Source organism: Saccostrea echinata, unplaced genomic scaffold (genome assembly GCF_033153115.1).
Source record: "Saccostrea echinata isolate AGI-Se365-2 ecotype Australia unplaced genomic scaffold, CSIRO_AGI_Sech_v1 ptg000016l, whole genome shotgun sequence".
NCBI classification, from domain to species: domain Eukaryota; kingdom Metazoa; phylum Mollusca; class Bivalvia; order Ostreida; family Ostreidae; genus Saccostrea; species Saccostrea echinata.
Genome location: NW_026889765.1, coordinates 25,314,575 through 25,329,986, shown reverse-complemented (window position 1 = coordinate 25,329,986; position 15,412 = coordinate 25,314,575). Strand labels below are relative to the sequence as shown.

The following is a 15,412-nucleotide window of genomic DNA, read 5'->3' as shown; positions in this document are numbered from 1 at the left end:
CACAATATCATATAATGCAGCTCCTCCAGTCATTTTTACAACACAAAAAACCAATGAAATTTAAACTTGTGGATCTTTTATTCTACAAAGTCAACGTTTATAAAACATGTTTCATGTTAAAAGAAAACTGTTTGAGGAACGTTCCTCTTTCTCTTAAATTTCTCTGTATTATAAACATGAATCTTAATACCTTGTATTTGGAGGAACGTTCCTCTCTTCAATTCAAATGTATGTAAAGTACATGAATCCTATCCAACAGTGATTTGAAGAATGTTCCTCTCTTTGATAGAGTTGTGAAGTCCATTACATGATTCTTATAACCCAGTGTTTTGAGGAACGTTCCTCTCCCAATTTCAAATGAACTTAATATATACATGAATCTTTAACAAGGAGCCCTGCGAGGAACGTTCCTCTACCAATTTCAAACGAACTCAATATATACATGAATCTTTAACAAGGAGCCCTGCAAGGAACGTTCCTCTACCAATTTCAAACGAACTCAATATATACATGATGAGAATCTTTAACATGGAGCCCTGCGAGGAACGTTCCTCTCCCAATTTCAAACGAACTCAATATATAGATGAATCTTTAACAAGGAGCCCTGCGAGGAACGTTCCTCTCCCAATTTCAAACGAACTCAATATATATATACATGAATCTTTAACAAGGAGCCCTGCGAGGAACGTTCCTCTCCCAATTTCAAATAAACTCAATCTACATGAATCTTTAACAAGGAGCCCTGCGAGGAACGTTCCTCTCCCAATTTCAAATGAACCCAATATATACATGAATCTTTAACATGGAGCCCTGCGAGGAACGTTCCTCTCCCAGTTTCAAATGAACTCAATATATACATGAATCTTTAACAGGGAGCCCTGCGAGGAACGTTCCTCTCCCAGTTTCAAATGAACTCAATATATACATGAATCTTTAACAAGGAGCCCTGCGAGGAACGTTCCTCTCCCAATTTCAAACAAACTAGGTATATACATGAATCTTTAACAAGGAGCCATGCGAGGAACATTCTTCTCTCAATTTCAAATGAACTCAATATATACCTGAATCTTTAACACAATGAGCTGTAAGGAATGTTCCCCTACTTTACAGTTTTTTACTTAATACATGAATCAAAGGATATCTTTATCTCCATATTCCACTTAGTGTAATTTACATAAATGAAGCATAAACTGTTTGTATATTTCTAGCTTTGATTTGTCCAATTATTTAAATTTAATTGACAGGTGTTGCAGATGCATAAACAATGTTATGCTGAAGGTTTTTTTTACATTTACACATGTACTTTAGTGTTCCTTCTTTCACAGCATTCATGTAACATGTTTCACTCTTGGTTGGAAGGTGAACCAGATAAGTATGCTATGCAATGCAGAGGATTTTACACAAGTATCCTATTCGCAATGTTGAAGGTGTCCATACATTTCTTTCCATTTACTCACACAAGAGAACCTGAAAAATGAATTTACAAGTATTATATAAAATCATAGATAACAGTATACAGTTAAAGTATATCATTGAGGGAGTCAAGAAGATTCCAGTCCCCCAAGAGCAAGTGCATTTCCTGAAGCACAGTCATTTTTATTATAACAAAACCAAAATTAGACTATTTTAAAATCCGTAACTGCAATCCTATTTTATTCACATACAATTTTGAGGTGCGCTATGGAAACATTGATTACTCATAATATAGAAAAAAATAAATATAGTCTTTGCATTTGAATCTACTGTCTATAAACTATGTATCTGCAAGAAACTTTATTTATTTTATAAACAATTTACACCATGGTGTAACTTCAATTTCTTCATTGATTTTACAAGATTCAGGTGTTACCCCAGTGATGTCATTTCATTCACTTGTACACTGTGACAAAATTACATGGTCCGTCTAGATCTCACAGTGCACATTAGTTTACCATGTTGATGACACAATAACAAATTACTCTTTCCCAAAAATTAGGCCCCGCCTCCTTATATATATCTTTAACTAAGCTTCATTATGAATATTCACGATTTTATTTGGAACATATCAGTACTTTTCATATGATTAAAAGAAATTGCTAGATGTTCCAAATAGGTGTGTATCAGTTCATCAAACTGATGCACCTTTTTGCAGGGAATCAGTCTGTTATACAGTGATTTTCAGGGAATCAGCAAAATATATGGATTAACTCATATAGTGAACAAGAGGCCCAGGGCCGCATCGCTCACCTGAGCAATTTGGCTAGGAAAAAGCAGAAATCAGTTCAGTATTGAAAAGATTACCGGGGGAGGGGGGTCTTGAATTTTCAACTACTTGAAGATGCTTCCATGTCAATATAACAAATGGCTTTGTTGTACTTGAGAAGATTTTTTTAAAAAATTTCCCATATATTCCTTTGTAAAAATTTGATCCCCCATTGTGGCTCCTCCCTATCCCACAGGTCATCATTTGAACAAACTTGAATCTACACTACCTGACGATGCTTCCATATCAATATGACTAAACAAAGCTTTTCTGTTCAGAATTCTTGAGAAGAAATATTTTTTCTATAAGTTCTTATGTAAAACTTCCCCCCCCCATTGGGCTCCACCCTACCCCGGGGGTGTTCATTTGAACAAAATTGAATTTAAACTACCTGAGGATGCTTTCATATCAAAATGACTACCGGTAAACATGATTTTCAGTTCTTGAGAAGAAGATATTTTCCTATATGTTCCTATGTAAAATTTTTGATCCCCCGTTGTGGCCCAGCCCTATCCCCAAGGGTCATCATTTTAACAAACTCGAATCTACACTATCTACACTACCTGAGGATGCTTCCATATCAAAATGACTAATCATGGCTTTGCAGTTCTTCAGAAGTAGATATTTTCCTATATATTTCTATTTAAGACTTTGATCCTCCATTGTGGCCCCACCCTATCCCTGGGGGTCATGATTTGAACAAAATAGAATCTACACTACGAGAGGATGCTTCCACATAAATATGACTAATCATGACTTTGCTGTTCTTGAAAAGAAGATTTTTCCTATATATTTCTATGTAAAACTTTGATCCTCCATTGTGGGCCTGCCCTACCCTCAGAGGTCATGATTTGGACAAACTTGAATCTACACTACCTGAGGATGCTTCCATATAAATATGACTCATCATGGCTTTGCTGTTCTCGAGAGGAATATTTTAAAGGTTTTTCCTATGTATTTCTATGTAAAACTTTGATCCTCCATTGTGGCCCTGTCCTACCCCCAGGGTCATGATTTAAGGATACACCAAAGGTTTCCAAAAGCCAGAGTTTAATTTGCATGTAATTCTTTCATTATCTAAGATAACATAATAAAAGTATATATATCATTTGAAAGCTTGTTAAATTTACTATCTAATTATCCTAATTTAAACTTTAATTAATAACTTATTTAAAAGTTATTTGAATATTAATGTAAATTTAAGTGCATAAATAGTTTATAAATCAACTTTTTTGTATTTAACCCCTCAAAGTGGTCATTTTGCCTCAAAGTAGATTAAAGATTGAACTTTAAAACTGTATCTCAGATTTTTGATAAATATTCTAATTCAAAAGTTACAGCCATTTGCCCTTCAATATCACCAATTTATTAGCCTGATTTAACATTTCCCTCAATAATTCCAAAACTAAGCTAGATATCAAAAATCTGAGATACGGTTTTGTGAACACGCATCTGAGAAGCAACCCATCCAATTTTCAGAGAAATTGGTCAATAAATAAGGGAGCTGATACCACAAACTGTCTGATCTTACTTTACAGTAGAGGGCAAAAACCCATTACACAACAAAATCTGCCAAAGCTAGGAATATATGACACCTTGGAGATTCAGCTTTGGATACCTGTCACTTAGCCATATTTCCTATGCATATTCACAAGAATGGGATTTAGATGCTTTTAATTAAGTAAAATAGGTTCAATTCTGAATCAGAAAGATTTCCCGGCAAATTGGCAAGAGCTAAGCTCCACCTCCTATTTTATGGTCATTAGTAATCTGTTAGATCTCCTTCTCTAAATCTAGAGTCCCTGTAGTTTAATTACTGATAACCTCTGTGTGGCTAGTGAAGAATTCCCCAAGTGGTCACAGTGATTCATTGCGTCTTTCATGAGCTAGCAGTCACAGATCAAATCAGAAGCTTCAATAACGGAACATTCACATGTGGTAGTGTTTATGTTTCATTATTGTTAAATAATTAGAAAACCATTTCATAATTACCAAGAATTTTACATGCATTATAAAGCAGTAATTAACTTCTTTTTCTTAACCAAAAATCTCAAAATTGTTGAAAATCTTGAAAAAAGCCTTTGGTGTATCCTTAAACAAACTTGAATCAACACTACCTGAGGATGCTTCCACATGAGTTTCATCTTTCCTGGCCCTGTGGTTTTGAGAAGAAGATTTTTTAAAGATGCTATTAATTTTTCACTAATTCTTTATTATCTCCCCTTGAAAGAGGGCGTGGCCATTCATTTGAAAAAACTTGAATTCCCTTCACCCAAGGATACTTTGTGGCAAGTTTGGTTGAAATTGGCCCAGTGGTTCTTGAGAAGAAGTCGAAAATGTTAAAAGTTTACAGACAGACAGACAAACAGGTGGACAGACAGACGGACGCCGGACAAAAAGTGAACAGAAAAGCTCACTTGAGCCTTTGGCTCAGGTGAGCTAAAAACTAAAATTGTCTTAAATTAATATATGCCTAAGGTTGTACAACAGTATTAAATTTTCTTACCAAAAATGCACAACTTTGAGTAGGTGGTATTAATTGAAAACAAACTTTGAGAAGTTTCCTTTTCAGATCTTGTAAAACAATTCTTATAAAGATTTTAGTACCAAATAATACATAGCCATCCCTCAAGGCACGCAAGTTTCTTTCGGTCGAAGTCGAGCAGGTGCTTGAAAATCAAGTCCAGGACCTAATCACTCCCCACTCAAATACAGTATATAGAAAAATCAGGACGCCCTAAATTATAATGAATCTAGTCAATACAGGAGGTTAACATATTGTTTTTCATCTCATGAAAAAAATCAGCTCCAGTCTTGTGTTGAAATGCCCGAATTGGAAGGGAAGATTCAGGAATTATTTTGCGTCAGCCATGATTTGACATGAACCTCAAGTGAACTACTGTTATGACACCTGCATAATACACTTTGCACAACAACTTAAATTAACCTTTAAAAAATCTGCCAACTTGGTAAAAATATATGTTGTGTATTTCCATGGCCTAAATCTAAGATTCAATTATCAAGGTGTATTTGGTTGAAGGTGACAGCTCCAGTCTTGTGTTGAAATGCCCGAATTGGAAGGGAAGATTCAGGAATTATTTTGCGTCAGCCATGATTTGACATGAACCTCAAGTGAACTACTGTTATGACACCTGCATAATACACTTTGCACAACAACTTAAATTAACCTTTAAAAAATCTGCCAACTTGGTAAAAATATATGTTGTGTATTTCCATGGCCTAAATCTAAGATTCAATTATCAAGGTGTATTTGGTTGAAGGTGATTCCATATATATATATACATGTATATACATGATATATATAAATATATATATATATATATATATATATATATATATATATATATATATATATATATATATATATATATATATATATACACACACACACACACACACATATATATATCTATACAGCTAAACTTTGAAATCTTGAACACGGATATCTCGAATACCCCGGATATGTCGAAGTAAGGCCGCGGTCCCAATGAAATTTGCTTTATATAAAATGATTAAAATAAACCCCTCTATGTCGAACAAGGTAATGTTGAATACCCCGGTTATCTCAAAGTAAAATTGTGTACCCATTTATTAAAATCACATGCATTATCTCGAAGTCAGGATAATATTCCGCTCTGATGATCAAGTCCGTTAGGTAAACTGACCGCTCTACTGTCTGTCATGCACGGGTTACCTGTGTTCCTTTGATCAACAAATAAAAGCGCGATAATTATACGAGGTGTATGTATGGCTTACCTTGATTTTAATTATGCAAGCCAAAGGTTGTGTGTATTAGTTTATGCATATGCGTGGATGACATGTTAATTGTTTCATGGCTGGGGTACGTTTATCTTGATAATCGCTATTTAATGCTATGCGTTATATGCGCCCTTGCATAGTTTATGCATATGAAAGCGAAAATTATAAACATCAAAGTGAAACAAAATTCTGTAATTTAATGCAATTAGAATTTATTTTTCTTACATGTGTATATGAGCGCGCAGAATTTACAACCGTCAGTAGACACCATCATGTGAGCAAGTGTGGTAGTGAAAACTTCTGCTATAGTGCCCTGTGATTCAGTGTTCTTCTGTAGTTAAACAAAAGTGCATGTTTCGTCTTTTGCATTTGATTTTATTATGGTAAAATATTTTATTTAAATGATTGCACATGTATGAACATGTTTTTCCAATAAAAAAAAATTGTATATTTCGTTTGCGTTATACTGACAGCGACTGGTTTTAAATTTATAATGCATAGACGATATCCGATTATGTATACATGGGAAACGATGCTAGCGGTTGATTTGCCGGGTTGGTAGAGGGATTATACGTCTGTGCATATTATACAAAGTTTCTATTTTTTGAATAATAAAGAGGATGTAAAAATCTTTTTAATGCTAATTACGTGTATATTAAAGAAAACATATACAGAATTTCAAAAAAGAATGAATTTGACATGTTTCTACTATTAAGTGCATGTTCACTGCACTAAGTTTATTTGAAGTTCATTAGAATTATAACCCTCGATATGTCGAACCCCCGGATATCTTGAAGTTCATCAACGGTCCCGTCAACTTTGAGATAACGAAGTGTAACTGTATATATATATATATATATATATATAATTTTTGATAATCGGTAACTCAGACGTTTTTCTGATCGACTACCCGGGTACTTGGTAAATATAAAAAAGATGTAAATACAAGTGCGTTAATTTTCTTGAGCAAAGTTAAGCTCTGTTAAACCCCAAAACTGTTTTTATCTCGTTTATAAAAGTATATAAACATGGACTCCAATGGAATTGATTATTTGGTACTAAATTTATTCATCAAATAAACACAAAAGACACAATTAATACCCCAAAATTCAAATGGCTTACAGTTCTTGTTTAGGATCTTTCTCATCAATGCAATAGGAGAACAGTTTGTTACACAGGTTTGTGATGATTAGACTAGCGAAAGGGAAGGAACGGACGTTGTTGGGATCACTAGTCTAAGTTGGTTTGTTACCCCCGTATAAACTTACTACACAAACTGACTTTCAACATTATTTTGAATCTTTTGATATTTCTAAATGTTTCACTTTTGAAGTGGGTAGCGGCATTTCTATGCATGTCCGATTTCACTGCCATATATTACTTAAATAATTTAAAAATGATTTGAAGATAATAGCTCATACTTAATCGAATCAATGTTCACTGTAAGCATTCATTGAAGCCATCCAAAAATTAAGGACCACAATAGGTGAGAACAGCTGTGTACCAGGAGATTGGTCACTAATTACTGTATATACACAGCCACAGGCGATAACAGGTTTTTTACAGGTGTAGATGACAACACGCTAATAACTGTATGCAGTTTTAAGTTATTTTTTGATAATTTTTTATAAAAATATGTACTTTGAAATAAGAAAAAATACTCTTCCGAGTAACTGAGTACCATTTTTAGTATTGGATACTCGGACGTTGGATCGAGTACCCAGTTAATTGGGTACTCGTTGACATCCCTAATATATATATGATAATAAAGATAGTCCATGAAAGCTTGAAAGATATTTCCAATGAGCAGGCGACCACGATACCCTTTCACATACAACCTCTGCCAATTACAGGAATTGAACTCAGTTTACACGGTGAGAAGTTAGCGCACTACCAGTGCACTACCCAGACACCTCTGATCATGAATACAAATCATAAATTCATACAAAAGTAAAGTTACCTCTGGATTTTCATCTTCATTTGTAAGCATTCTCTGCAAATCTTCAGGCACTGCTGGATGTTCCCTGCTGTTGTCAGAGTCCTGAATGGAGTGTGGGTTGTATTCTGGTATCTTTGGAAGATACCATATTGCCCCTTTTCTTGAATACCTACTGGCATTGGTTTTGGTTTCCTGCAAGAATGTTACAAATTTTTCCCACCATGTACTTTCTGCTGTTGTCATCATCTTTGTCCAAATTGTCAAACTCTTCTTGATATTTGCTACATCAACCTTCTCCAATGATGCTGTCAATATATTTGGTACATTTGTTGGCAGCGTTAGGGTTCCATTTTCCCTTTGCTTGAAGAAACTTCCCTGCAAAGACTTCCAGGAATGGTCCACATTTTTTCTGTAGCAGATGTGCACATCCCCTGTCAACTCATTGAGTCTATACCTTAATAAATATGAAGGAGATATCCATTAGCTCATTTTGTCTCATTCTACTTCTGTTATGATTTTTTTCTTCTTTCCATATTGTATCTAGCAGACAACCGTAAACATTTTCACTCCATAATAACCTCTTATTATTAAAATATAAGACAAAGGCTTAACCAACTACATTTTGTAAATCTTTTTGTGAATGTCAAGCTGAATCTTCTCACAGTGAATGACTCTTAAAGATGTATAACTAGTATCATTTATTATATGATTGAATAATTCCTAATACTCTGATTGTGCTACACTCCTCCCCACACCTTTTTTCTTAACATAATTTTTTACTATTAGTTTAGTATGAAAATTTTTTTTGACAGGTTGGATGTCTTTTCTTACTTTCTGATACAAGACACCACCAATCATCTTTCAAAAGATGTTTAGTCTACTGCACAAAATGTAGGAGGAGTTCGGGGAAGCAGGCTTTTGGAGAAAAAACATCATTTTTTTCAATCCCTTCCTTAAAGACTAGTGTCTATAAATATGTTCATATAATTTACTATCTAAAATATAACACACCTAAAGGTGTTTGTCCTTGTGTGGTATTTTACACCTTTTAAGCAAGGAGATAACCATCCAGATATATCAAGACATCCTCTTAGTTCTTCTGCATTGTAGAGTATGTCACTCATCTCAGGGAGTGTTGCTGCATCTCTGTGTCTGAGATTATCAGCAATGACACTGAACATTTGATCTATATCCTCATGTGTGTGCCCCACATGAAGAAAGGAAAGTTGGACCTGAAATATCAAGATTTTGATTTTAAAAAATATAAGCACTTAAATCCTAGGATAGGCTTTGAACCCCCCCCCTTTTAAATCCCCCCCCCTTAAATCCCTTTTTATATCCTCTAAATGCTTTATCAAATCAGACAGCTTACCTAAAAAAAAGACTAAGTTGTATTTATTCATAGCATTTTTCTGTATCTTTCCTTTGCCAGTACTGTAAATTTATAAAACTTATCTTAATACAGAGTCTGCAAAATGCTTATTAACATGTACCTCATAAAAAATCCGACGCCTGACTAAAAGCTCCAAGAAAGACAGGACAAACTTGTTCTTATTTTCTCTGAAGCAGTTGTCTGCCTGTAGGTAAAGGACAGGAGGCAGTGATTTTCCCTGTCAGTGTAAGAAACACATTTTGTTCAAATTTCTCATAGCTGATTGATACACAGTAGATAATTGTAATCAATATTTCTGTTTGCTACCTTTGAGTGGTTCCATAGCACTTTCATCAAAACATTCAATGTAAGATTGGAATCATGTTTGTACTGGTGCAGGTCTGTAAACAGATATTTTCTATTCAGGCCATGGCTCAAAACTCCAGTAACATGCACATTCAGTTGCCTTGTTGCTGCAAATTCCTATAATGAGAATCAAATATTATTAAAGAGGGAAAGGCAGTGAGGCATAAAAAAGTAAACATTTGCTTTTATCTTCTGTATTTCTTAAAATTTTATCTCCTTCACTTCCCAATAATATCCCTGCTCATCGCAATACAAGACCTTGACAACCAACATATTACCTTGATAATTAATATAAGAAGAATCGAACCATTCAAAGTTATTGATTTGAAGCATTTATTTTGTATCATTATTTCAAAATCTTACAATAACAGCACGTTGACCTTTGTAACCAAGGGTTTCTGATGTACTACTCTTTTCACAAACCCTTGGCTATGGTATTATTAAAAGTTGGAATTGTCTACATAATGTGATGTCAAATTTGTTTGTTGTTTAACGTCCATCTCAAGAATTTTTTACTCATATGGAGATGCTACCACTTGTTGGTGAAGAGCTGTAAATTTTGCCCTATGCTTGGCACTCAGAGCCATTGAGAAGTTAGGGATCTTTTTCGTGCCAGCATCTTCTGTGACACGGGACCTCGGTTTATACGGTCTCAACTGAATGACTGGTCTCTAAGTCCCACAGTGGGATTCGAACCCATGACATAAGGATCAACTCCTTAATCCATGACTCTAGTACTTTCAGTCTAGAGCAGATGCTCTACTAGTCTGCTCTAGCTACCACTGTGTCACATGGGCAAAAATGATACAAGTCATACCACATACATATATGTATAGACAATGCTTGCATTTTTTTTTTTAAATGTTTTTGAAAAATAATTAAAAAGCAGATCTTGAGCGGTCTTTTTTTAGGGTGCAAATGTGTATGATTAGTTGTATCTGCAATAAAGAATCCTGATCACACTATGTGCACTGTGAGTGCTATATTATAGAAAATGGCATACTATTTTGCAGATCATTGTTTTAATACCTGACCATAGAGTAAAGAATAAGAGATACAATGTATTGTTACAAAAATAAATGCTTATTTCAAGTCAAATATACTTATATAATTTATTAACAAACTCTAATCAACAAACTTGATGGGAAAATTCTGACGGGGTGGGGGGGGGGGGGGTGCATGATCGAAAACACGTACTTGGCTAAAAAAGATGAATTACTTAATTGAAAATCCTAGATTCTCATTCAATTCTTTTGAGGTGGGGGATTTTATTTCATATTGTTCAGTTTGTTCTTCCAGACTTTCTTGTTAACTTGATCTATCGGTGCAAAGTAAATATAAATAATAATGCCCAAATAAAATTCACATTGCTCCATTTAAATGTTCATGTCTCTTACTATACATCCTTACCAATCTTTCACAACCAATGATCCTTGTTACTTACGATCTATTACCATCTTGTCAGACGGTCAGTTGTCAAATTTTCAGACCGACCTTTGTGGGATTATTTGAATACCGATCCCGATCAGAATCAAGACAAAGAAAAACTAGGGGTGGACAAATAGGGGAGGGTGGGAATGACAATTTAGAAATATTTTCATTATGGCCTAATATCTTTCATTTATTTTTTGTATTCACTTGTTAGAGGTAGATACTTAGTAACAACATTTTCTCTTTAATAATATGTATTATTTGTACCTTGCTTGGTCTTCCCTTAAAATGGGGAATGTTTGTTTTGGACTGATCCATTCCATCAATTATGAGGCTTATGTACCTATCTGGTCTTCTTCTGCTTACTGTTTTTCGTCTGTAATATGCACTTTTCTCTTTCCTAAAAAATAATTATTCGATAGAAAAGTTTTAACTTGCAGATTAAATCAATATTTCTTCGATCAGCATATTTTATGTGCGCGTATTTTGAATTTTGCTATATCAATTATGAATTATGCATACATCACAAACAACAACATCATTGTTGCATTGTTATAGTATGAATGGAAAACTGTGAATAACATTAAGCAATTTATTTATTTTTAGTGTTACTAAGTCTGTTCGATAAGTTCCTTATTAAATTCTGTTATGAAAAATTCAAAAACATACTGTACATCAATTCATGTATTAAAGCTCAGAGATTAACTTGAATTACACTTTGAGTTGATGACAGATTTTTTCATTGTTACGCAGTACTACATATACTTGCGATTTATGCTACATTGTAAATAAGAAGTTGATACATTATGTATTTACATTTGTCTGTGAAGATGTTCTTGCTTCTTTATAAAAATTTCCTTTTTTTTCTCTGGGTTCAATTGCTTGTGCAGTTCTCTGTCAAGCTTGTCACATGTAGTGCATCGAGTAAACAAGTTGCTCTGTAATACATAGAGGTATCCAATGATATGAATTGATCAAACAAAAGATTTATATAACACTACTTAGAAATGATGAACTTGTAGTCTGTGATTACACAATTGTTAAAATAGGAAAATTGCTCACCTGTTTAATTTTCACATGTGGAAAGTGTTCATTCCATATGTTGAGGAAAGTCTGAAGAGATACACAAGCTCTGTTCTCTTCCTCTGTATCCACTTTATACCCAGCATAAATTTCATTTTTTCTTAAACCAAAGGGCAGCCAAATTTCTTGGATGTGAGGTGGATTTTCTCCTCTCATCGCTATATATTCTCCAAACCAATTGATAACATGAAGTCTTTTTTCTGATGTTAGCCTTCTTTCGTTAGAGGGTGGCACTTCTTTCCTCAACCATGTTCTTCGTTCCTTGTAATAGATTGATTGCTTAATCCCATAAGCAATCAACCAACTCTTCAAGCAAACCCTGTGGCCTTTAAGAATGAATTTAAAGGTTCCCTTTTTTACACATTGAAAGTCATCAAACTTTCTTTGAAACCATTTTGGCCTATCTGTGGTATTCAATCTCCATAATGTCGAATGGCAATTTTCAATTAATTCTTTTGTGAAAAAGCTTTGCCTAGTACATTTCTTTGGACAAGAACACTGATCTAGAGAGGCCTTTTTAATAGTGCTTTTGGAGATCTTTTTTTCTTGAAGTCGAGATCTTGATGACAGAGCAACTGAAATATAATTATTAATAATTTGATTGCATAATACAAGAAGTTATTGATTTATACTATGTTCAGAGTTGAGAGATCTTGAACAAGAGGTACATGGGCCATAGTGCTCACATGATTTCCTATGGCCATTGTGGATTTTCTCTATACACATGTATATTCCTACATCGAGCTTTGATTGCCCATTGTGGCCCCAACCTATCCCCAAGGGCATGATTTGAACAAAATTAAATCCACACTACTGGAGGATGTTTATATGTATTAATAAATACAACAAATCATAAGAATCTAGAGAAGAAGATTTTCCTTATGTACATGATGTATAAATTTCTATGTTGACAAGCTTGGATCACCTATCCAGTCCCAACCTACCTCCGGGGGTAATAATTTGTACACTACCTGAGGATGCTTCCAAACAAAATGAAAATATAACCTTGCTTTTGCTCTTCTTGAGAAGATTTTTAAAGATAGAAAGAAGATTGATTGGCCCATCCTATAGCTGAGGGTCATGATTTGAACAAATTTGAATGCACTATAGCACAATATAGCTTGCACTCTGGCAAAATGGGTCTTGAGAAGAAGATTAGAAATATGTCATTGATTTATCTTCAGTATCTCACTATGAAAGAGGGTGTGGCCCTTCATTTCACAAACTTGAAAAGAGAGAGTGTAAGTAAGAGGATACAAAAATTTTAAAATAAAAGTTTTGAATTATATGATTTATTAAATAAACATTGAGAAAGCATATAACATAATTGTAAATAACTTTTGTTAAATCTGTGAAGCACATAAATTCAGAGGAATTTAAACACGGAAGGGCGGGGTGGGGGTTATGAGTGGAAAAAAAATCAATAGAGATGGTGTAACTTCTTAATAGCATGATTTCTAATTTAATTTATTTAGCACAAAATACGTATGTTTTCATTTGAGACCTTGAGAGAATTACCTCGGTATACTGATTCAGCAGATATCTTTGATATATGTAAACTGTCTTTTTCTTTTCATTTATGTACATTTTACGGGTAGCTTTATTCATATAATTTATTCCTTTTAAACTTTACAAACAGGATTGTGTGTGTGGGGGGGGGGGGGGGGTGTAAAATCTTCATTCAAAAGAAAGTCATCAGGTAATATTAATTAGAATTTTTAATTATTAATGGCACATCTTTATTGTTTTTCTTTTGCTTTTTTCCCTGCCCCAGGTTCCCTTGGACCTGACAAATTCTGTAACTTTCTATTGCAGTCCATGTTTTTCTGTATTTCCAATTATAAGTCTAGTTTACTGCTGTTAAAAAATACTAATTTACCTCATCAGTACTACACTTGGACTGGATGAATGTGAAAATTCTACTTGAAAATTCTGTCATAAACTTTGAATTAACACCAAGTCTCAGAGATCCATTCTCTCCCTTCCAAATAATACATAAAATTTCATTATCTTCCTTAATAGATTTCTACCCTTGTTAAAAAAAATCTGAACATAAAAAAATATAAAATGTACACTATTGATCATTTTTCTGAATCCAGAACTCAGACTGTCTTTCTTAAACAGTTAACTTGTAAAATGAATTTACACTTCTTTCAATGATGAAGGCATGTTCATTATAAATAAATAGTCTTCATTTCTTATATTTCTGCAAGGCAGAAGCTCCCATTTGGTTTACACGTCTTTGATTCTATAGACCTTATACATGTCATTTGAAATTTTATTATTTTCCATCATTTTTAATGAGGAAAAAATAACAAATTTTATCTTAACTTAAAAATGACTTATTTTTTTCCTAACAAGATCTCTGGAATTCAGGACCTCCAGATCCCTCCCCAATCAGCTTGTACTCTTATAACTTTAAATCTTGGATAGCCCCTTCTCAAAATCATATGCTACGTATGTGTACTGCTGTGTTTGCAAATTTTGGGGCTTGTTAAAATTCCCATCTTCAATGATTTTTTGGCATTAAATCAGATAATGATTTAAAAAGTTCTGCAATCATTTATAAACTTGTATACCTATCATATAATTAGCCATATTATCTAACCATAGTTTAGATACAAATTTAAAATACATCTACCTTGTATTACTTGAAAAATTATATAAAGGTTCAGTGATGTGTTGATAACAAAAATTATTATAATTTTCTTAAGCAAACTAAGCATATTTATTTGAAGTTTATGATCATATACATGTATGAATGAAGTTAATTTATATTAAGTATACATACCTTTAATATGTTTCTTAGGCGTACTGCTCATTAAAGGCTCAATAAAATGTAAATTTCCAAATGGCTCTGAATCGGTGGAACATCCACTTGTTTGTAAATCGGATGATATAAGAGAAAGTTCTTTACTTATCTCACTTGATTGTTCATACAAATCTTCTTCGCGTATATAAAACGCTTGAACAGGAGGAGGCGTGTCATCACAGAATGAAAATACATCACGGTTAGTATGAGTAGATATTTCATCAGATTCTTCAAATTCGGACAATTCTTGCAGTGATCCTGTTAAACAATCAGTACGAATACCATGACCTAACGATGATTCATATTCCTGTGATTCAATAATAGAATGCTCAGAAAAAATATTGTCATCCATTCCACTAAAAATATCTTGAATGAAATGGCATATTG

At 33.7% G+C, this 15,412-nt stretch overlaps 2 protein-coding genes across 4 annotated transcripts in view; one reads left to right on the top strand and one right to left on the bottom strand.

Moving 5' to 3' along the window:
• The window catches only part of LOC133188593 (RRP12-like protein), a 387,635-nt gene that overhangs the window by 321,412 nt on the left and 50,811 nt on the right, over positions 1 to 15,412 (top strand). The gene's annotated exons all lie outside the window — the stretch shown is intronic.
• On the bottom strand, positions 524 to 15,377 carry LOC133188599 (uncharacterized). Its single transcript, XM_061324087.1, has 9 exons — positions 15,005 to 15,377; positions 12,193 to 12,788; positions 11,947 to 12,068; positions 11,398 to 11,530; positions 9,661 to 9,816; positions 9,455 to 9,571; positions 8,973 to 9,193; positions 7,983 to 8,415; positions 524 to 1,467 (listed from the first exon to the last, which is right to left on the bottom strand). Exons 1-9 carry the CDS (start codon positions 15,375 to 15,377, stop codon positions 1,450 to 1,452), a joined length of 2,169 nt encoding a protein of 722 aa, XP_061180071.1. The 3' UTR covers positions 524 to 1,449.